The sequence below is a fragment of the Struthio camelus genome, chromosome 3 (assembly GCF_040807025.1).
Source record: "Struthio camelus isolate bStrCam1 chromosome 3, bStrCam1.hap1, whole genome shotgun sequence".
Classification (NCBI taxonomy): domain Eukaryota; kingdom Metazoa; phylum Chordata; class Aves; order Struthioniformes; family Struthionidae; genus Struthio; species Struthio camelus.
The window spans coordinates 28,227,241-28,247,782 of NC_090944.1; the positions used below are offsets into that span (position 1 = coordinate 28,227,241).

General features: G+C 53.8%; 1 protein-coding gene and 1 long non-coding RNA gene across 2 annotated transcripts; both read right to left on the reverse strand.

Annotated features, from left to right (window-relative positions):
- Window positions 1–6,548: 6,548 nt before the first annotated feature.
- On the reverse strand, window positions 6,549–10,475 carry LOC138066534 (T-cell activation Rho GTPase-activating protein-like). The gene is made up of 7 exons (XM_068936409.1): window positions 10,394–10,475; window positions 9,821–9,993; window positions 9,168–9,329; window positions 8,543–8,652; window positions 7,879–8,074; window positions 7,473–7,590; window positions 6,549–7,042 (listed from the first exon to the last, which is right to left on the reverse strand). The coding sequence occupies exons 1-7, from the start codon at window positions 10,473–10,475 to the stop codon at window positions 6,549–6,551; spliced, it is 1,335 nt and encodes a 444-aa protein (XP_068792510.1).
- Window positions 10,476–10,783: 308 nt separating this feature from the next.
- Window positions 10,784–12,063, reverse strand: LOC138066551 (uncharacterized). Its single transcript, XR_011139865.1, has 3 exons — window positions 12,012–12,063; window positions 11,616–11,657; window positions 10,784–11,181 (listed from the first exon to the last, which is right to left on the reverse strand). It is a non-coding gene; the product is annotated as an uncharacterized lncRNA (long non-coding RNA).
- Window positions 12,064–20,542: the final 8,479 nt, after the last annotated feature.

The following is a 20,542-nucleotide window of genomic DNA, read 5'->3' on the forward strand; positions in this document are numbered from 1 at the left end:
CTCATTGCCCTGCTCCCTCCTCGTAGGATCCTGAACTCCACCATCTCATGGTCACTGCAGCCAAGGCTGCCCCCAACCTTCACCTCTCCAACTAGACCTTCTTTGTTCGTTAGTACAAGGTCTAGCAGCGCACCTCTCCTCGTTGGCGTCTCCACCACCTGGGTCAAGAAATTATCATCAGTCCTCTGCAGGAACCTCTTTGACTGTTTGTGCCTAGCTGTGCTGTCTTGCCAACAGATGTCAGGGTGGTTGAAGTCTCCCACGAGAACCAGGGCCTGTGATCGTGAGGCTACTTCCAGCTGCCTGTAGAAGGCCTCATCGACGACTTCCTCCTGATCAGGTGGCCTGTAGTAAACCCCCACCACCGTGTCACCCATGTTAGCCTGCCCTTTCATCCTTACCCATAGGCTCTCACCTTGCTCTTCATCCACCCCGAGGCAGAGCTCCACACATTCTAGTTGCTCCCTCACATAAAGAGCAACTCCATCACCTCGCCTTCCTGGCCTGTCTTGACTAAAAAGCACGTAGCCATCCATGACAGCATCCCAGTCATGTGAACTATCCCACCATGTCTCTGTAACCGCAATGAGATCATGGCCCTGCGACCGCACACAGACCTCTAACTCTTCCTGCTTATTCCCCATGCTGCGTGCATTGGTGTACAGGCATTTCAGAGAGTCAGTCAAGCATGCAAGCTTCCCAGGAGAGGTGCTTCCCAGGAGATCCTCCATAGCCATGTCCCATGCTGTCTCCCCTGGCTCTATGCACCCGCTGGAGGCATCCTGACTTGAGCAGTGTTTTACTGAGTCCCCTGCCACTATACCACTCCCCTTCCCCCATCTTGCCTAGTTTAAAGCCCTCCTTACCAGGCTGGCCAATCTTTTGGCAAAGACGTGCGTGCCCCGCTTGGTAAGGTGGATCCCATCGCTCCCCATCAGCTGTTGATCTTCAAACAGGGTCCCATGGTCATAGAAACCAAAGCCCTGTTGCCAACACCAGCGGCGCAGCCAGTTGTTCACTTGGAAAACTCGTCTACTCCTCCTCCAGTCCTTTCCCCTCACAGGCAAGATTGAGGAGAAAACGACCTGGCCTCCCAGACCCTTCACCACCATTCCCAGAGCTCTGAAGTCCCGTTTGATGGTTTCCAGTTTGCCTTTCGTGTCGTTTGCACCCACACGGAAGAGCAGCAGAGGGTAGTAGTCCGATGCATGGACAAGCCTTGGCAGTCTTTCCATTACATCTCTTATTCGAGCCCCCGGCAGGCAGCAAACCTCTCTGGACAAGAAGTCAGGTCGGCAGATAGGTGCCTCTGTCCCCTGCTGCAGGGAGTCACCCACAACAATCACTCGCCGCTTCTTCCGGGGGTTCCTGCACAGCACAGGGTCTGCCAGGCCAGTTGCCTCCCTTGGAGCCATGCCCAGCTCCTCCTCAGCTTGGAGGTGCTAAGCTTGTTCTTCACAGGCAACTCTTGAGGAGGAGCAAGAGCCTTTCTCCTTCTACGAGAGGTCACCAGCTTCCAGCCCTCTTCCACAGTGTTATGATGCACCTTTACACACGGTACTGAGCCCTCTGACAACTCCGCTGCAGTGGGGGCTGGGGACTCCTGGAGCTGAACAGTCTCCAAGAATGCCCTGTCAAGCTCATCCTCTCGGATGCTACGCAGCCTCCTAACTTCCTCCTGTAACTCCTTTATCTGGTGACACAACTGGTCAACCACAGCACACCTCCTGCAGGAGAGCTGGCTGTCAGCCTAGGCCTCACAGAGAGGCCCCAGGCACTCCCTGCAGCCTGACACCTGCAGAGCTGCATCTGCTGCCAGAGGGTCTGTCTGGGTTGAAGCCTCAGACACAGCCGATGCAGCACCTCCAGCAGCCACTGGGGAACGTGCTCTGCGGCGTGTCATGACCATGCCCCGGGGAAGGACACACTACTGTGCAAAATGGAGAGGTGCCTTCTTTGCCTTCTGGTGCCCTTCTGCACAAACTGCTGCATCTGTTCACTGCCTCTGTTGCCTGCACTCTGGGCCTGGCTCTTATATAGGCCTCTGCCTAGCAGTGGCTCTCAAGGGTGCTTGACCCACCCAATCAGGAGCCACCTGAAACAAGAGCCCCAACTCCCTCTGACCAGGGCAGCCCAGAGAGCTCGTTAGCAGCAGCCCCACCTGGCTAGAACTTCCCAGGAGAAGTTAAGTCAAGGCCCCCTGCAGGAGTCCTTGCCCAGCTCTCCCTTCCTGCTAGCAGCAAGCACCGTCTAGTTCCTCGGGGGTCCCCAGAAAGCCTCCACAACTTCCAACAAGGCCCACAAAAGGCCCAGGCAGAGCCCAGACACTGCTGTGCAAACTGCTGTGTCTTTTCGCTGCCTCTGTTGGCTGCGCTCTGTCACCTCTATCTTCAAGAAGGGGAAGAAGGCGGATCTGAGGAATTACAGGCCACGCAGCTTCACCTCAATCCGAGGGAAGGTGATAGAGCAAATAATCATTGAAACTATTTGCAAGCATATGAAGGACAAGAAGGTGACTAGGAGAAACCAGCATGAGTTTATGAAGGAGAAATGATGCTTGACCAATCTGATAGTCTTCTACGATGAAATGATTAGCTCAGTGGCCAAGGGAAGAGCAGTGGATATTGTTTATCTTGACTTCATCGTGGCTTTTGACCCTCTCTCCCATCGCATCCTCACAGATAAACTGATGAAGTACGGACTAGATAGGGGGGAAGTGAGCTGTACTGAAAATTTGCTGAACTGCTGGGCTCAGAGAGCTGTGATCAGCAGCACAAAGTCCAGCTGGAGGCAAGTAACTAGTGGTGTACCCCCAGAGTCAGTCCTGGGGCCAATACTGTTTAACATCTTCATTAACGGTCTGGACAATGGGAGAGAGTGCACCCTCAGCAAGTTTGCTGATGATACCAAACTAGAAGGAGTGGCTGATGCATCAGATGACTGTGCTGCCATGCAGAGGGACCACGACAGCCTGAGAAAAGGGCAGAGAGGAACCTCATGAACTTCAGTGAAGGGAAGTGCCAAGTCCTGCACTTTGGGAAGAAGAATCCCATAAACCAGTATAGGCTGGAGGCTGACAGGCTGGAAAGCAGTTTAGTTGGGGGTCCCTTGGGACAAGCTAACCATGAGCCAGCAATGCACCCTTGCAACAAAAACGGCCAACACCATCCTGGGCTGCATTAGGAAGAGCACTGCAGTTTGAGAGAGGTGATTCTTTCCCTCTGCTCAGCACTGGTGAGACCACACCTGGAGTGCTGTGTCCAGTGCTGGGCTCCTTGATAAAAGAAAGGGGTAGATTTACGGGGTGAGTCCAGTGAATGGTCACAAAGATGATGAAGGGACTGGAGCATCTAACACATGAGCAGAGGCTGAGAGAGCTGGGACTCTTCAGCCTGGGGAAGAGAAGACTGAAGAGAAGACTGAAGAGAAGACTGAGGGTGTCGAGAGGATGAGAGGCAACGGGTACAAACTGAAACAGGCAATTCCCTCTGAAGATAAGGAAAAGCTTTTGTTCCATGAGCCTGATGAAGCACTGGCCAGAGGTTGCCCAGAGGGCTTGTAGAGTCTCCATCCTTGGAGCTATTCAAAAGTCATCTGGACACAGTCCTGGGCAGCCTGCTTTAGGCGACTCTGCTGGAGCAGTGGGGGTTGGACTAGATGATCTCTAAGGCTCCCTTGCAACCTCAACTGTTCTGCGATTCTGTGAGCTGAGGGGGTGTGGACCACGCTTTTCGACAACTCCTTCACCCTCTCCCTTGTTTGTTACCAATGTATAGAGCTCCTCTGGGTTTTGTCCACCTTTGCCTTTTTGTCCACCTTTGTTTCCCTTGCTGCTTTGGGAGTGCCTCAAAAGAGGCTCCCAATGGATAAAGAACTCTTTTCTTCTGCAGAAGCTGGAAGCTTCAGGTCCAGGTATCCTCCATATCTGGAGCCTAGCTAAGCTTGCTGAGTGTGGTTGTCATGTCTGACTAGGATACCTGCTTGGGTCCAAAGGAAGATCCCCTTGCTCTCTGTTAAAGTCTCTGTGCTCATCCTCCCCGGGTTTTCTGGTGTGCTTAGAGGCCAGGAAAATGGCTCCTGCCGGGCCAGGTCCTCTCCTGCCCCTTTTCCTGCTGGTATGGGAACAGCTACACTCAAGACACATCCCACCTGCCATGCCTGTGGGCTCGCTTTCTCATAAGCCACCTCTGCAGCAGCATCACGTCTTGGTGACTTCTCTCCCACCTGACTGGTGCCTGCTGCTCTCTGGGGGTGTCCCTGGATTCCCGGACAGAGAGGTATTTCTTCCCCAAATCTCGCTGCGTTGCAGTCTCTGACAACAGCAGAGCAGTGATCCCGCTGCTCGGGCACTTCCCCTCCTGCTACTAGGTATGCCAGGCCGTCCAAAGAGACCTGCCGTGCCCGCAGAAGTGTACAAATAATACCTGTAGTGTCTGTGTGTTTTTTAAGGAGAGACAAGGAGCAGTTAAACAGTCCTGCAGAAAAGTGCTTTACTGTAGTGAAGCTAGGCGGGACTGGATCAAAAGTCTCCCTGCTCCGGGTCCAAGGCTACCCTGAGCCCCAAACGGGCAGTTAAGTGCTAGCCTAAGCCAAGTTTCAACACGGAAAAACACACTGCATGTCCCAGCAGAGTTCCCACTGTGGCAAGGTGATAAGGATACTGCCAAGGGGTTTTTCTTTCTTTCCTTGCTTTCTTCCTTTTCTTTCCTTGCTTGTTCTTTCCCCCTTTATTCTTCAGATTTCCTTTCCTTTTTTGCTTTGCTTGTTTGCTTTGCTTGTTTTTCTTGCCTTCTCTTTCCCTTTTTCTTCCCTTCTTGCTTTCTTTTTTCCTTTTTGCTTTCTTGTTTTTCCTCCATGCTTTTCGTTCCCTTTTCTTTATTTTTCCTGCCTTGTTTTTCTTTCTTGTTTTTTCTCATTGTTCTTTCCTTGTTTTTCTTTCCTCTTTCCTTTCCCTGTTTTTTCTCCCCTTTCTTTCCTTTCTTTTCTTTTTCCTTTTTTCCCTTTTCCTTTTCCCCTTTTTTCTTTCTGGTTTTTTTTCCTTTTTCATTCTCCTTTTTCCTTCCCCCTTTTTCCTTTCCTTTTTCACTTTTCCCTTATCTTTTCTTTACTCTTTTCTTGTTTCTTTCCTTTTCACTTTCTTTGTTTTTCTTTTTTCTTTCTTTCCTTTTTTCTTTCCTTTTCTTTCTTCCCTCTTTTCTTTATATTTTCTTTCCTTTTTTCTTTCCTTGTTTTTTTTCTGTTTTTTCCTTTTCTCTTTTGTCTGTTTCATTTTTTACTTCCTCTTTTCTTTCCTTTATTCTTTCCTTCTTTCTTTCTTCTTCTCTTTCCTTTTCACTTCCTTCCTTTTTTTCTTTATTCTTCTTCCTTTTTTCTTTTTTCTTTCCATTCTTACCATCCTTTTTATCTTTCTTAGTCTTTCTTTATATTTTCTTTCCCTGTGTTTTCTTTAGTTTCTTTCCTTGTTTTCCTTTTACTGTTTTTCTTTCCTCAGCTTTCCTTTCCTTTTTTCCTTTCTTTCTTTCTCTCCTTGTTTTTCCCTTTCCTTTTTTCCTTTTCATCTTTTCTGTTGTTCTTTCCTTTTCCTCTTTCCTTTACTCTTTTCTGTTTTTTCCTATTATCTTTTCTTTTTTACTTTTCTTGTTTCTTTCATATTCTTCTTTCTTTGTTTTATCTTTCCATTTTCTTTGATTTTTCTTTCGTTTTTTCTTCTCTTTCTTTTTTCTTTCATTGTTTTTCTTTCCTTATATACTTACTCCTTTTTCCCTTTATTTCTTCTGTTGTCGTTCCTTCCTCTTTCCTCTTTCTTTCTTCCATCCTTTCTTTTTCCTTTTATTGCTTACTTTCTTACTTTCTTTCCATTTTCTCCTTTTTGCTTTCATTTTTCCCTTTATTTCTTGCTTTTTTCTTTGTCTTTTTCCTTCTTCATTTTCTGTGTTTTTCTTTCCTAGTTATTTAATTCCTACCTTCTTTCCTTTATTGTCTTTCCCTTTTTCTTGCTTTTTTCTTTTTCCTCTTCTTTCCTCTTTTTTGCTTTTCCTTTTTCCCTTGTTTCTTTTCCTTTTTCTTGCCTTGATCTTTCATTCCTTTGCTTTTTTTCCTTTTTTGCTCTCCTCTTTTCTTTCCTCTTTTTGCTCCTTCTTTCTTTCCATGTCTCTTTCCTTGTTTCTAATTTGCTTGTTTTTTCTTTCCTTTTCTTTGTTATTATTTCCTTACATTTCTTCCCTCTTTTATTTCCCCTTTTTCTTTCCTTTCTTTCTTTCCTGGTTTTGCGTTCCTTTTTGTTTTTTCTTTCCTGTTTTTCCTAAATGAGGGGCATGCTTAGCTGTTTGAAACAGGAATCCAGAATGTTTCCTTGCAGGTTTTGTGTCTTCTTTGCTCATACAAAACAGCCTGAAGCTACTGAGTCTTTCACCTCAGCCTGTCCAGTAGTTCAGATGAAAAGCACCTCTGAGCAGGCAATTCTGACTTGATCCGGGCCCACGACGACCTTTGAGGCTCGGATGGCTCCTGACCCAGGTTCAGCGTGCAATAGGAATGCTGGTGACTGCTCAGATGGTTCTGGAGGCGCGCAGGCAGGAAGAGGGAAGAGGGTCATTGGGTCCCAGGCCGATTATAGAGGGGCCATGGGAAGCAGGACAGGAGCTCTCCAGAGAGTGCCTGGAGGACGTCTGAGGAGGAGCGCCAGGTGATAACTGTGCAGGGAAGACGGCAGGCTGTTTTCCCAGTGCCTCCTCCTCCAAGCTCACCTGTTGCTGCTCAACAGCAACATTGTCCACACTTGTGCTCCGTTTCTGGGGCCTTCTGCTGCCTTCCAAATGGTCCTGGAAGGACAGGGCTGGCTCTGAGAGGCTCCTGTGCATCACGCTGATGTCGTTTCTCAGATGAGGCAGTGGAGGGGCAGAGACACACATGACATATGTCCTGCTCCTGCTGGGGCTTCTCCCTCTGGGCTGCTGCATCTCCAGGGTTGGGAGGCCGCATCCAGCTTCAGGCTCTGGGTTGTTGCGGGCAGAAGCGTCCTCCTGAGCAGGCCCTGGGTGTCCTGTGGGGAGAAAGAGCCTGTTAGCTAGTTGGTACTGGCCCTCTGAAGGGAAAAGGGGACTTTCCCGGTGGCACCATGCAGCCCGGGCAGATGGCAAGCTGCAACCTGAGCACCTATGGATGTGAGGAGCAGTCCAGGAAACACAAGGAACCCCAGGGGCCATACCCTGCATGGGGAGAGTGCCCTTCTCATCCATAGTGAGCAATGCTGTGCAGAGCAGAGCTCTACAGAGGCTTAGCATCTGGGGCGCCTTTTGTGGTGTGAGGAAGGTCATTCTGAACTTCTGGAAAGTGTTGCAGGGGCAAGGCATTGCCAGAAGGTATTGAAGCCTCTGCACCTCTCTGCTTTGCCGCAGATGTCTTCTCCTAGCCAGCTAAACAATTGGAACCAGCAGCCCTGGGCGGTGCCAGTCCTGAGCGCAGCCTCCTACCTGCAGAGCTGTCGGTGTGCTCGGGGCACTCCTCGGCAGAGGGGCTGCCAGCCAAGGCCACGTCCTCCCCAAATATTGCTGCGCAGTTGTCAATAAGGAACTCCACCAGCACCGTCACCTACACACAGAGAAAACCATGGGTGTCAGTGCAAGGGGCTGAAAACGTGCTCAGCGGTCTCTGCTGCTCCTGACTGCTGTTTCTCTCCTGAAGGCTGTAGCTCTGTGGCTGCAGCTCCAGCAAGAGATCTGCCTGTCACATTGCAGACAGCCCAGCTGAGCAGCGTCCCCTCCATGCTCCGAGGTGCTGCTGCTGCTGCATTTAGCTTTTGCAGTGGCCGTGGGATCTGTGGGGATGGCTTGGCTGTGCCCCGATGGGGGAACTAGTTGACTGGTGAGTGCAACAAACCTTCTCGTTCATCTCTTTCTGCACTTGCAGCGGGAGTGGGCTGTCCATGCCTGGGCTCAGCATGTTGGGCCCAATGCAGATCGCAAGGTTGCTGGAGCCCATCCTGCTGGTCTCTGCGTTCTGGCTGATGCGGTGGAGCACAGCGAGCAAGGGCTTGAGCAAGAGGACGTTTGGCCGAGGCAGTTGGTCAGCCACCCTGTGTGAACACAAACACAACGGGCCATGACTTCAGGGGACAGTGGCCGCTGCTCCTTGCTGTGAGCAAGGCTCAAGTAAACTGCCACAAATGGTGAGTCCTCCAAAGAGAGGAACACCTGTGCTTGCTTCCACTGCTTCACACAAGTCCTGTGGAGAAACCCCTGATGGCAGCTGAGCGCATGCTTCAGTACAAGATCTGGAACGACCAGATCTCGACTGAAAGGTGAGTGTTTCAGCACAGCGCATGCTTTTCAGTAGATCGACAGCGTGAAGATAGGCAAGCTTGTCAGGAGACGTCACGGGAGGCCTTGCGAAGGCCCTGGGAAAGCCTGGGCCTGTGCTGTGTAGGATCAGCGCTAGCAACCTCACAGAAATGACAGATTTTTCCATGAGGCTCCCCATTGCCAGAGAAGGCTCCAGCCTCTCCCAGCCACTCCATAACGCTGCGACTGGCCTCAACACTTACTCTTTCAATTCTTCAATCTTTTCCTCCCTACTTGGCTTCTCCAGAGCCAGCATCCACTTGTCGTACAGGGCCGCTGATAGGAGCTGGGAGGGGATACTGCGGAGGAAGTCCTGCAAGGCCAAGACATGGAGATGAGGCTCTGGACACCACCCCTGAGCCCACAAGGAGCACCCTGGCACTTGGGCTCCCAAGGAGGCAGCTTGCTTGGAGCTACCTGCCCTCCAAGGTGCTCATGGCCACTGACAGAGCAGTGGGCTGTGTGAGTCCCTGCCCTACTTGGACACGCTTGTCTGAGTGCAGCAATAGGCCCCAGTGCCTATCAGCCTTTAGTGCACTCAGGGATCTCAGTCTTCCTCCCTGAGGAGGGTGCAGGGCAGGAGGAGGAGGGGGAGGAGGAAGAAGAAGTGAGTTTCCCGTGGGCAGGCAGGAAATCAGTGGCAGAACAAGGGGAACTGAAAACCAGATGGACTGGCCTCAAAAGGCCAAACCTTCCCAAGCCTAAAAACATGTGGCTTGGCTTCCCTAGAGTTTCAGCTCTGAGCGCCCCCTGGGCCCATCTAGGCACTCAAGCAGGCCCCTGCAGGTTCGCAGTGTACTCTCAGAGCTGCAAGGCAGAAGAATTCACCTTCAAGATTACTGCCAGGAGGTGCACAGGTTTACTGTCCAGGTCAACGGTGACTCCTTTGTTGAGGTCCTCCTTCAAGTCCCTGCGCGCTTTCTCACTGGCAGCTTTGCGGAATATCCCCTCAGTGGCAGGCCCTTCCCTGTACAATATAGCCAGGAGATCCTGCAGGAAAAAGCGGACAGCGGTGGGAGAAGAGTTCCTCAGGTGAAGAAAGGCCCTTTAGCCTTAGGGGAGCGTTTGTTCGGAGGCAGAAGCAAGTTTTTGCCTGGGAGACGCACTCTACTTTACTTGGGTTCACATCTAGTTCTCGCTGCTGGTAGATTACACTGGCAGTTACCCAGCTGTCCCCCAAGCCACCCCTTTTCAGGGAAATCCACAAATCCCTGGCTGTTTATGCTGCTGAGAGCTTCCTTTCAATGACTTCTGCAAGGCCACCAGCATGACCTGCTTCTCCTCTTCCTGCTCCGGCCTTGTTCCCACTCCAGAGTCACTTCCTGTGGCAGCTGTGTGGGCTGTGCAAGCCCGCACACTTGACCTCGTGGAGGCCAAACCCCCAAATGCCCTGTCTCCTGAGAGCCACAGCCCAAGCTCTGGTGATACTGCTTTGCCGGAGAAGCTGGGAACAGGCTAACTGCATGGCCAGGCTGGCTTACCTGGACTGGCTGGGGCAGGGTCTCCTTTTCCCCGCACAGACTTGCCAGAGGCTGCCCAAAGAGGGGCCTCTTGAGGCCAGACTCCGGCTGCCCTGGGCAGTCCCCATTGGCCAAGGTTCGTCCCCGAGCAAACGGCCAGGGGATCAACCTCTTTCTTTTCTTAGGCCCAGATGCTGCAAGCAAGAGGAAAGCAAAAGTCAGGTGAAAAAAGCTGGAGGAGAGTTGTCTGTGTGCAGCGCCACAGGATGCCGAATGAAGGGCAGAGCTGTGTGTGGGAACGACGACTCGGACTGCGCGGGGGAAACTGAAAAGTGTGACCATCCCTCTAAGCGCACCAGCTCTCCTGCTTTGTTGGAGCACGCAGGGCACAGAAAGAACCGTGGGATGTTTGACATGTGTCATGGCAGAGGTTTCTGGGACCACCATGAGGGGGTGACAGGAGTTGTGGCTACACAGTCTGAGCATGCCCCTGTCCAAGGGGGGCTGGCAAGAGGGCAGGAGGGGCTCCTGCTTTGGAGCCGCTGTCGAGCACTGTGGGGGAAGGCAGCTCCTCAGCTTCTCTTTCACACTCACCAGGCGAGTGGCAAAGTCCCTCCCCAGGAGCTGATGGGACCAAGACAGGGCATTGCTTGGTGTCAGCCTGCAAAAAACGCATTCAGGTCGTAGAGCCGCCCCACAGCAGCAAGGGCTGCCAGCGAGTTGCTGCAGTGACGCACAACTGTGTGAGCAGCTCCAGGGACAATCCCAAGGTCATCACACGCCTGTGGAGGAGACACTGGGTGGGGAATGGCGCTGCCTCTCTGCCCAACAGGGGCGCTGGTGGCAAAGGCTGCTGCTGCAGCCGGCCAGCCCGACCCAGCCCTGCAGGCCACAGCCCCCTGGGTGGTTTTGGGCGGCTGGTGGATGCTGAGAAGGCGCAGCCCTGCACAAGGCACCTCAACTCGGCCCAGGGAGACAGGCTGCCCTCCCATGCTGCTCCGGCACTGGGTAGCTCCTCCTAGACCGCCTCATAAGGCCGCCGTCAGTGTCTCAAGGGCTTTGGCCCCTGCCATCTTCCCTCTCAAGACTCAGCTACCTCCCGGCAGCACCCCAGCAAGGGCTGGGGCAGAGGGAACCCCTGCTCACCTCCGCCGAAATCAACGCCTCGACGGTCCGGGCGCTCAGCGACACCGACTAGGCAAGAGAGCAAAGAGCCAACGTGAGCAGCTGGTCACAGGGGCTCTTCCCGAAAGCCCCGTGGCGCTTGGGGCCGAGCGGAAAGCCCCGGGACACTTACAGGACCGTAGAAGCCAACGGCCTTCACAAGGAGCCGAAGGGAGGTCAGGCGGGTGAGCCGGGGCTCCGGGGCTCCGGGGCTTTGCCTGGGCACGGGCGGGGACAAAGGCAGAGCGCGGTCACAGCCAGCCCTCCCTGCTCGCGCCCTGACCCCAGCCCCGCACCTCCAGCCCACCCGGCCACAGCAGATCTTCCTGCAGCGCCAGCTGGCAGCACCGCTCCGCAGCGCCCCGGCCCTGCTGCCTCCAGGCCTCTTCCGCATGCAAACAGGAAGCGACAGCTCAGGCTCCCCGTGCGGGCAAGCAAGGAGCTGCAGTGACAGCTCCACTGTGTTGCTGTTCCTGTGCCCTCTCAAGGCAAAGCACCTCCCACTGCTCTGCCCGGGAGCTGCCCCGTGCAGGGGGTGTCCCTCTCCCCCACCTCCCCTGCTGCACCGCTGTGGGCAGCTCCCCCGGGAGCTCTCCACCGCCTGCAGCCTTGACACCCACCACCGGCAGGCTGAATTCCCAGCAGGGCTCACCTGAGGACCGCCTGGAGCCACAGCTCCTTCACCTCCTGCGACCTGCAGCAGAAAGGAGAAACAGCCTCAGAGCCCACTGCTCCTCCTCCTCCTCTGCAGAGGCACAGGCCCCCAGGCACATCTCACCCGTGTGGCCCTGCTCCACACCACCATACAGCAAGGCCCCGGTCGGTGTCCCCCAGCAGCGTCCCTGGCGTGAGCAGAGCTGCAGGGACGTGGCGGGGGCGGGTGGCTTGTGCACACCTGGAGCTGCCCGTGTGAGCGTCTGAAACCCAAGCAGGGCCTCTACTTTCTCTCCCCACAGCCTGGCGTGAGCTCCAGCAAGCCCAGGGAGGAATGAAGGCCAACACAGTGCCCTGCACCCCTCAAGGCCCTGGATGTGGCCCCGAGACTCACCTGAAAGTGACCACGCAGCGGTCCCTGGGCCACACGAGGACGAGAGTATTGGCACATTTCAGGCCAAAAACCTCCTCCTCGTCTGCCTGCCCGCACACCGCCTCGTCCTTCCCGCACAGCACCCAGAGCTCGCTGAGACGCACGCGGTGCTGCAGCAGGAAGGTGGAGCCCCATCTGCCGGGAGGAAGAGCAGGGATGGCCTTGGAGGTTGTGTGGTGGGGGCAGCCCCAGCAGTGCTCCAGGGCAGAGCCGTTTCCCGGGGGCAGAGCCTTGGGCCGGCCACCCCGAGCCTCGGGTGGGAGAAAGGAGCCGCAGGCCCAGCACACAGAGAGGCCACTTCTGAAAAGTCACTGCTGGGCAGCAGTGGCAGCAGGCACTCCATCAGGGGCTGCGGATCAGGAGAGCAGTCAGGAGCCTGCCACCTTTCCTCTTACACCTCCCCAATTTAAAGGGAAAGAGTGTCCCTCCCCACCATGTAGGGACACCCATGCAGGGGACTGCAGGTCATTTGGACCACGAGTCCTTGTCAGGAGCAAAGGGCATCAACACGTTGCACACGCAGCGAGGACAGGAGGAAGGCCTCCTTCTGGGCCACCTCCAAGGGGCTTTTGGATCCTAGAGGCTTCGACAAGCACTACTTGGCAGCGTTGCTCTTTGCTGCCGAGAGCTGCTGTTCGGGAAAGAACAAATGCAAAGAGCTTGGCTAAAATCCCTTCTCCTGCCCAGCTGTGGGCGCCTCCGTTGGCATTCAGGCTGACAGGAAAGCACGTGCTCCTTGTGCTTGCGCAGCCCTGCCAGAGTTAAAAAGAGCCAGCCCGTGTCCGCCGTGGCCAGTGCGGTGCAGGCAGCCCCAAGGAGGAGGCACTTTCTGCTCCTGCAGGAGCAGCTCCGGGGAGGAGCGGTGCCCTGGGGCTGGTGCCAGAGGAGGTGGCAGGGGCAAGGACAGCTGTGGCTGCTAGTCTTACTTGAAGCTGGCGATGGCGATGACATCGGGGAAGAGCAGGAGGTGCCTGTTCCTCGTCCGCTGGTGCCGCGTCACCTGCACACGGTCGCTGAGCAGGAGCTGGGGGCTCCTGCGCGACACGAAGGTGCCGAGCGCCGTCGGGGACTGGGAGGCTCCCCTGCCCATGAGCCCGAGCTGGGCACCGGGAGCCGTGCGGCCAGGGTCCACGGGCCATGCCTGCGTGCCGGGAGCGGGGCCAGGAGCGCCCCAGGCGCGGCAGCAGTTGGCCTGTCCCATGGCGCTTTGCCCGGGCAGACGGCTGCGGCGCAGCTGTGCCCTGCACCGAGCAGCGCCAGGCACCAGCCAGGCCTGAGCAAGGCTGGGAGCAGTGTCCCTGTGCTGGCAGTGCTGCTGGGCTGGGAGCCTGCGTCTCCCTGCTGCCCTGCACTGTCACAGCGCCGCACTGGGGGACAGGTGGGTGCTGGTGGCTGGGACCACCTGGGCATCACTGTGACACATTGTGATGCGCCAGCCAGGCGGTGGGGCAGCACCAGGGGCACGGGCCGGGAGCTGTGGGCACAAAGGGGAGTCTCCCTGGACACCCAGTGCCTCTGGTGTCACAGGATTGCCATGTCTGTGATGTGGGAGCACAGCTGGTGGGGCTAGGGCACCGCTGCTGGCTCCCGCAATGCCCCCAGGGACAAGGCGCTGCCTTTGTGTGTCCCGATGGTGGCTGCGGGGAGGAAAATGGTGCCTGGGACAAGGGAGCAGAGGGACTTGGTGCTGGAGGAGCTCCCAGCTTCAGCAGCTGGCTCTGTGTCGGTGACAATCCAGCAATGCACAGGCCTTCCCACACAGCTGCAACATTGCCTGTTGCTGCTGGCACAGGAGGACTCAGGCTTGGAAAGGGCAAGCAGGAGGCCTGTGCCTGCTTGACAACCAGGGCCCAGACAGTGCCCAAAATCCCAAGTTTCACGCTTCCTCTGCAGGTGGTCAGCCTAGTGGTCAGCCCCACTCCAAGTGTCTACAAGTGGCATCAGGCGTGAAGTGGGAATCTTGGCTCCAGTCCTAGTCCGAGAAGAGTTTAGGGAAGGTTTCAGTTGCCTAAACACCAGCACCAGCATGCATCCACTTGTGATGCCTTGGAAAATTTCCCTGTTGTGCCCTGGGATACCCAAATGCCTATAGACAGCCCCTTTCAGGCAGCTGAGTCCACCTGGACTCAGGTCCATCCCAGGAGTCTGCAGAGAGACTCAAAGGCAGACTGCACAGGGGATTAGGGAGGCTCATGGATAACACAGGCTCTAGAATACATTCCCAGCAGGGCCCCAGGTGTTAGCATATTTTGTCGTTGTCCTTGATCTGCTGTTTTTTCTCCTTGCTCACTTTGTATTTGCCAGTACGTAGTGAAAAGGCACCAGAGCTGGGAGAAAGAATTTTTAATATAAATGGCTACTACCTTTCTTGCTGGCAGTACTGCTTATGGCACAAGTAGTTATTGGAAGGACTGGACACAGAAAATAAAATGGGAGGAGGGAGCTGCAGGAGTGGATCTTCAGTTGAGGAATATTTTTCCAAAGAACAGGGGTGGGAAACGGTTCACCAGGCAGATACATTCCTTGCTGAATTTCTCCATTTCAATGGAATGTGAGTTGATAGCAGGCCACAGCATGACCCCGTGAGGCATGGGACTGTAAGTAAACTTTTGTTTCAGCAAACATTCAAGGTAGTCGAGTTTTGCTAGACCCGATACTTTCCAACACAGAAGAACTGGTCAGGGATGTGAAGGCTGGGGGCAACCTTGGCTACAGTGGCCCCGGAGTGTAGTGGGGACCAGGATCCCCCCAGGAGAGGGGGAAACAAGGCAAATCACAGGATCACAAGCCTGGACCTCAGGAGAGCAGACTTCAGCCTGTTCAGGGACTTGCTTTGTAGAAGAAAGGACCTAGACGGATAGGTGATTTTCAGGGATGCCATCCTCCACACTCACAACAAGCAGGAAATCAAGCAAGGTGGCAGGAGGCCTGCGTGCATAAAGAGATACTGAAAAAACTCAAACATAAAAAGGAAGTATTCAAGAGGTGAAAGGAGGGACAGGTGACCCACAAGGAATATAGAGACACTGTCTAAGTGCCCATAGCTGTGATTAGGAAAGCTAAAGCCCATTTGGCACTGAGGCCGGCAAGGGATGTGAAGGGCAATAAGCTTCTATAGCTGTACCAGCAGCACTAGGGAAAACGTGGCCCGCTGCTGAATGGGGCAGGGGACCTGGTAAAAAGGACAAGTAGAAAGCTGAGGTACTCAATGCCTTATCCACCTCATTCTTTATTGGTGGACTTGCCTTCAGGAATCCCAGACCACGGCATCTGTGGGAGAGTCTGGAGCAAGGAAGACCCTGGGTAGAGGAGGATCAGGTTAGGGAGCATTTAAACAAACTGCATGAACACATCCATGGGACCTGACAGGATGCATCCCTGAGTGCTGAGGGAGCTGGTCAATATGGTATGGTATGTGGCAAGGCCACTTTCAATTATCTTTTATAGGTCATGGCTATCAAGTAGAGGCTCCTGGTGCTAATCACAGAATCACAGAATTATTTAGGTTGGAAGGGACCTCTGGAGATCATCTAGTCCAACCTCCCTGCTCAAGCAGGGTCACCTAGAGCATATTGCCCAGGATCACATCCAGGCGGGTTTTGAATATCTCCAGGGAAGGAGACTCCACTACCTCTCTGGGCAACCTGTTCCAATGCTCTGTCACCCTCACAGTGAAGAAATTTTTCCTCAGGTTTAGGTGGAACTTCCTGTGGTTCAGTTTCTGCCCGTTGCCTCTCGTCCTGATGCTGGGCACCACGGAGGAGAGTCTGGCCGCATCCTCTTGACACTCCCCCTTCAGATACTTGGCCATGTTGATGAGATCCCCTCTCAGTCTTCTCTTCTCCAGGCTCAACAGGCCCAGCTCTCGCAGCCTTTCTTCACAGGAGAGGTGCTCCAGTCCCCTCATCATCTTTGGAGCCCTCTGCTGGACTCTCTGCAGTAGTGCCATGTCTCTCTTGTCCTGGGGAGCCCAGAACTGGACCCAGTACTCCAGGGGAGGCCTCCCCAGGGCTGAGGAGAGGGGCAGGATCACCTCCCTCCACCTGCTGGCCACACTCTGCCTCATGCACCCCAGGAGACCAGTGGCCTTCTTGGCCACAAGGGCACACTGCTGCCTCATGCTTAACTTGTTGTCCACCAGCACTCCCAGGTCCTTCTCGGCAGAGCTGCTCTCCAGCAGGTCAACCCCCAGCCTGTACTGCTGCCTGGGGTTATTCCTCCCCAGGTGCAGGACCCTGCACTTGCCTTTGTTGAACTTCAGGAGGTTCCTCTCGGCCCAGCTCTCCAGCCTGTCCAAGTCCCTCTGAAGGGCAGCACAGTCTTCTGGTGTGTCAGCCACTCCCCCCAGTTTAGTATCATCAGCAGACTTGCTGAGGGTGCACTCTGTCGCTTCCTCCAGGTCATGGATGAATACCTTGAACAAGACTGGACCCAGGACGGACCCCTGGGGCACACCACTAGCTACAGGCCTCCAACTAGACTCTGCTCCACTGACCACAACCCTCTGAGCTCTGCCAGTTGTCAATCCACCTCACTCTCCACTCATCCAACCCACACTTCCTGAGTTTACCTCTGAGGATGTGATGGGAGACAGTGTTGCTGAAGCCTTGCTGAAGTCCAGGGAGACAACATCCACTGCTCTGCCCTCATCTACCCAGCCAGTCATTCCAGCAGAGAAGGCTATCACATTGGTCCAGCATGATTTTCCTTTGGTGAATCCATGCTGACTACTCCTGATCACCTTCTGGTCCTCCACGTGCTTAGGGATGACCTCCAGGAGGAGCTGTTCCATCACCTTTCCCGGGATGGAGGTGAGGCTGAGAGGCCTGTAGTTCCCTGGCTCCTCCTTCTTGCCCTTTTGGAAGACTGGCGTGACATTGGCTTTCTTCCAGTCCTCAGGCACCTCTCCTGATCTCCAGGACCTTTCCAAGATGATGGAGAGTGGCCTAGCGATAACATCCGCCAACTCCCTCAGCACTCGCAGGTGCATCCCATCAGGGCCCATGGATTTATGGATGTCAAGTTTGGACAAAAGATCTCTAACCTGATCCTCCTCCACCAAGGGAGAGTCTTCCTTTCTCCAGACTTCCTCTCTTGTCCCCAGGGTCTGGACTTCCTGAGGACTGGCCTTAGCAGTGAAGACTGAAGCAAAGGCAGCATTCAATAACCCTGCCTTCTCTATATCCTTCGTCACCAGGGCACCCGCCCCCTTCAGCAGCGGGCCCACGTTTTCCCTCGTCTTCCTTTTGCTCTTGATGTATTTGAAGAAGCCCTTCTTGTTGTCCTTGACATCCCTTGCCAGATTTAATTTCAAATGGGCCTTAGCCTTCCTTGTTGCATCCCTGCACACTCTGACAACGTCCCTGTATTCCTCCCAAGTGGCCTGTCCCCTTTTCCACAGTCTGTACACTTCCTTCTTCTGTTGGAGTTTTGCCAGGAGTGCCTTGCTCATCCATGCAGGTCTCCTGCCCGCTTCGCTGGACTTCTTCCTCAGAGGGATGCACCCTTCTTGAGCCTGGAGGAGGTGACGCTTGAATATTAACCAGCTTTCTTGGACCCCTCTTCCTTCTAGGGCCCTACCCCATGAGATTCCCCTAAGTAGGTCCCTGAAGAGGCCAAAGTCAGCTCTCCTCAAGTCCAGCGTTGCAATCCTACTCATTGCCCTGCTCCCTCCTCGTAGGATCCTGAACTCCACCATCTCATGGTCACTGCAGCCAAGGCTGCCCCCAACCTTCACCTCTCCAACTAGACCTTCTTTGTTCGTTAGTACAAGGTCTAGCAGCGCACCTCTCCTCGTTGGCGTCTCCACCACCTGGGTCAAGAAATTATCATCAGTCCTCTGCAGGAACCTCTTTGACTGTTTGTGCCTAGCTGTGCTGTCTTGCCAACAGATGTCAGGGTGGTTGAAGTCTCCCACGAGAACCAGGGCCTGTGATCGTGAGGCTACTTCCAGCTGCCTGTAGAAGGCCTCATCGACGACTTCCTCCTGATCAGGTGGCCTGTAGTAAACCCCCACCACCGTGTCACCCATGTTAGCCTGCCCTTTCATCCTTACCCATAGGCTCTCACCTTGCTCTTCATCCACCCCGAGGCAGAGCTCCACACATTCTAGTTGCTCCCTCACATAAAGAGCAACTCCATCACCTCGCCTTCCTGGCCTGTCTTGACTAAAAAGCACGTAGCCATCCATGACAGCATCCCAGTCATGTGAACTATCCCACCATGTCTCTGTAACCGCAATGAGATCATGGCCCTGCGACCGCACACAGACCTCTAACTCTTCCTATTTATTCCCCATGCTGCGTGCATTGGTGTACAGGCATTTCAGAGAGCCAGTCAAGCATGCAAGCTTCCCAGGAGAGGTGCTTCCCAGGAGATCCTCCATAGCCATGTCCCATGCTGTCTCCCCTGGCTCTATGCACCCGCTGGAGGCATCCTGACTTGAGCAGTGTTTTACTGAGTCCCCTGCCACTATACCACTCCCCTTCCCCCATCTTGCCTAGTTTAAAGCCCTCCTTACCAGGCTGGCCAATCTTTTGGCAAAGACGTGCGTGCCCCGCTTGGTAAGGTGGATCCCATCGCTCCCCATCAGCTGTTGATCTTCAAACAGGGTCCCATGGTCATAGAAACCAAAGCCCTGTTGCCAACACCAGCGGCGCAGCCAGTTGTTCACTTGGAAAACTCGTCTACTCCTCCTCCAGTCCTTTCCCCTCACAGGCAAGATTGAGGAGAAAACGACCTGGCCTCCCAGACCCTTCACCACCATTCCCAGAGCTCTGAAGTCCCGTTTGATGGTTTCCAGTTTGCCTTTCGTGTCGTTTGCACCCACACGGAAGAGCAGCAGAGGGTAGTAGTCCGATGCATGGACAAGCCTTGGCAGTCTTTCCAGGACATCTCTTATTCGAGCCCCCGGCAGGCAGCAAACCTCTCTGGACAAGAGGTCAGGTCGGCAGATAGGTACCTCTGTCCCCTGCTGCAGGGAGTCACCCACAACAATCACTCGCCGCTTCTTCCGGGGGTTCCTGCACAGCACAGGGTCTGCCAGGCCAGTTGCCTCCCTTGGAGCCATGCCCAGCTCCTCCTCAGCTTGGAGGGTGCTAAGCTTGTTCTTCACAGGCAACTCTTGAGGAGGAGCAAGAGCCTTTCTCCTTCTACGAGAGGTCACCAGCTTCCAGCCCTCTTCCACAGTGTTATGATGCACCTTTACACACGGTACTGAGCCCTCTGACAACTCCGCTGCAGTGGGGGCTGGGGACTCCTGGAGCTGAACAGTCTCCAAGAATGCCCTGTCAAGCTCATCCTCTCGGATGCTACGCAGCCTCCTAACTTCCTCCTGTAACTCCTTTATCTGGTGACACAACTGGTCAACCACAGCACACCTCCTGCAGGAGAGCTGGCTGTCAGCCTAGGCCTCACAGAGAGGCCCCAGGCACTCCCTGCAGCCTGACACCTGCAGAGCTGCATCTGCTGCCAGAGGGTCTGTCTGGGTTGAAGCCTCAGACACAGCCGATGCAGCACCTCCAGCAGCCACTGGGGAACGTGCTCTGCGGCGTGTCATGACCATGCCCCGGGGAAGGACACACTACTGTGCAAAATGGAGAGGTGCCTTCTTTGCCTTCTGGTGCCCTTCTGCACAAACTGCTGCACAAACTGCTGCGTCTGTTTGCTGCCTCTGTTGCCTGCGCTCTCAGAGCAGTATCGTTTTTGGTCTCCTTGAGTTCTATTATGTATTTTCTAAAGTATGGTATATATAATTTCTTGCATCGTTTAATGCTTTCAGGAGGCTATGGCTGATATGCAAGGGATTTATGTGCGTAACTAACATGAACACTGAGGAAAGAATAGAGTCCTTCAGTTCTTCACTGTTTGTGTAAATCTTAGATGGTCTGATCTCTCTTTTGATACTCTTCAGAAGCATATCTGGAGCATGGTTGAGAATTTAAGTGTGATAATCCCATGTTGCTAGTAATATTATAAGTAATATTAAATGTCAGAAGGTGACAAAAGAAAGACTGTCTTATTTTTTTCGTTTTCCAGCCAAAGAAGTAAAGTGTTACTCAAGTTATTCAAAGCCATAGCATATTTCACAGATTGTGTTAGAAATCTGACTAATATCAGTGCTTTTCTGTTTTTTTTTTTTTTTAATGCAGTCAGACTTGGTTGATTTGTACTTATTTTATGCTTATGTCTGGGAAATCAAAAGAATTAAGTGCTAACCAATCTTATAACATGTGCCCTGACAGAAAATATTATAGGTCACAGAATCCAAAGCTACTGACCACCTGCTATGTTGCATGTATTATTAGGAAAACTCATAGGAAAGCTGCCACTCTTGCCAAGACTATGCACAGAGACCCAGTAGTAGCTGTCACTCTTGGAGCAGTTGATTTTTATCGTAATTACAGAAAATACAAATAGCAAACCAGCTTCTGGGCTGCCAAAGAATGGTCTGTTTAGGGCACTTCATAAACTGTTCTTATCCACACTGAGTT

Coding starts and splice junctions, on each gene's coding strand:
- LOC138066534 (XM_068936409.1), bottom strand. CDS start 10,475: ATGCGTTTTTTGCAGGCTGACACCAAGCAATGCCCTGTCTTGGTCCCA. Junction 9,330..9,820: donor CCCTGCCCCAGCCAGTCCAG/GTAAGCCAGCCT, acceptor TTTTTCCTGCAG/GATCTCCTGGCTATATTGTA. Junction 7,591..7,878: donor AGAAAGAGATGAACGAGAAG/GTTTGTTGCACT, acceptor CTCTGTGTGTAG/GTGACGGTGCTGGTGGAGTT.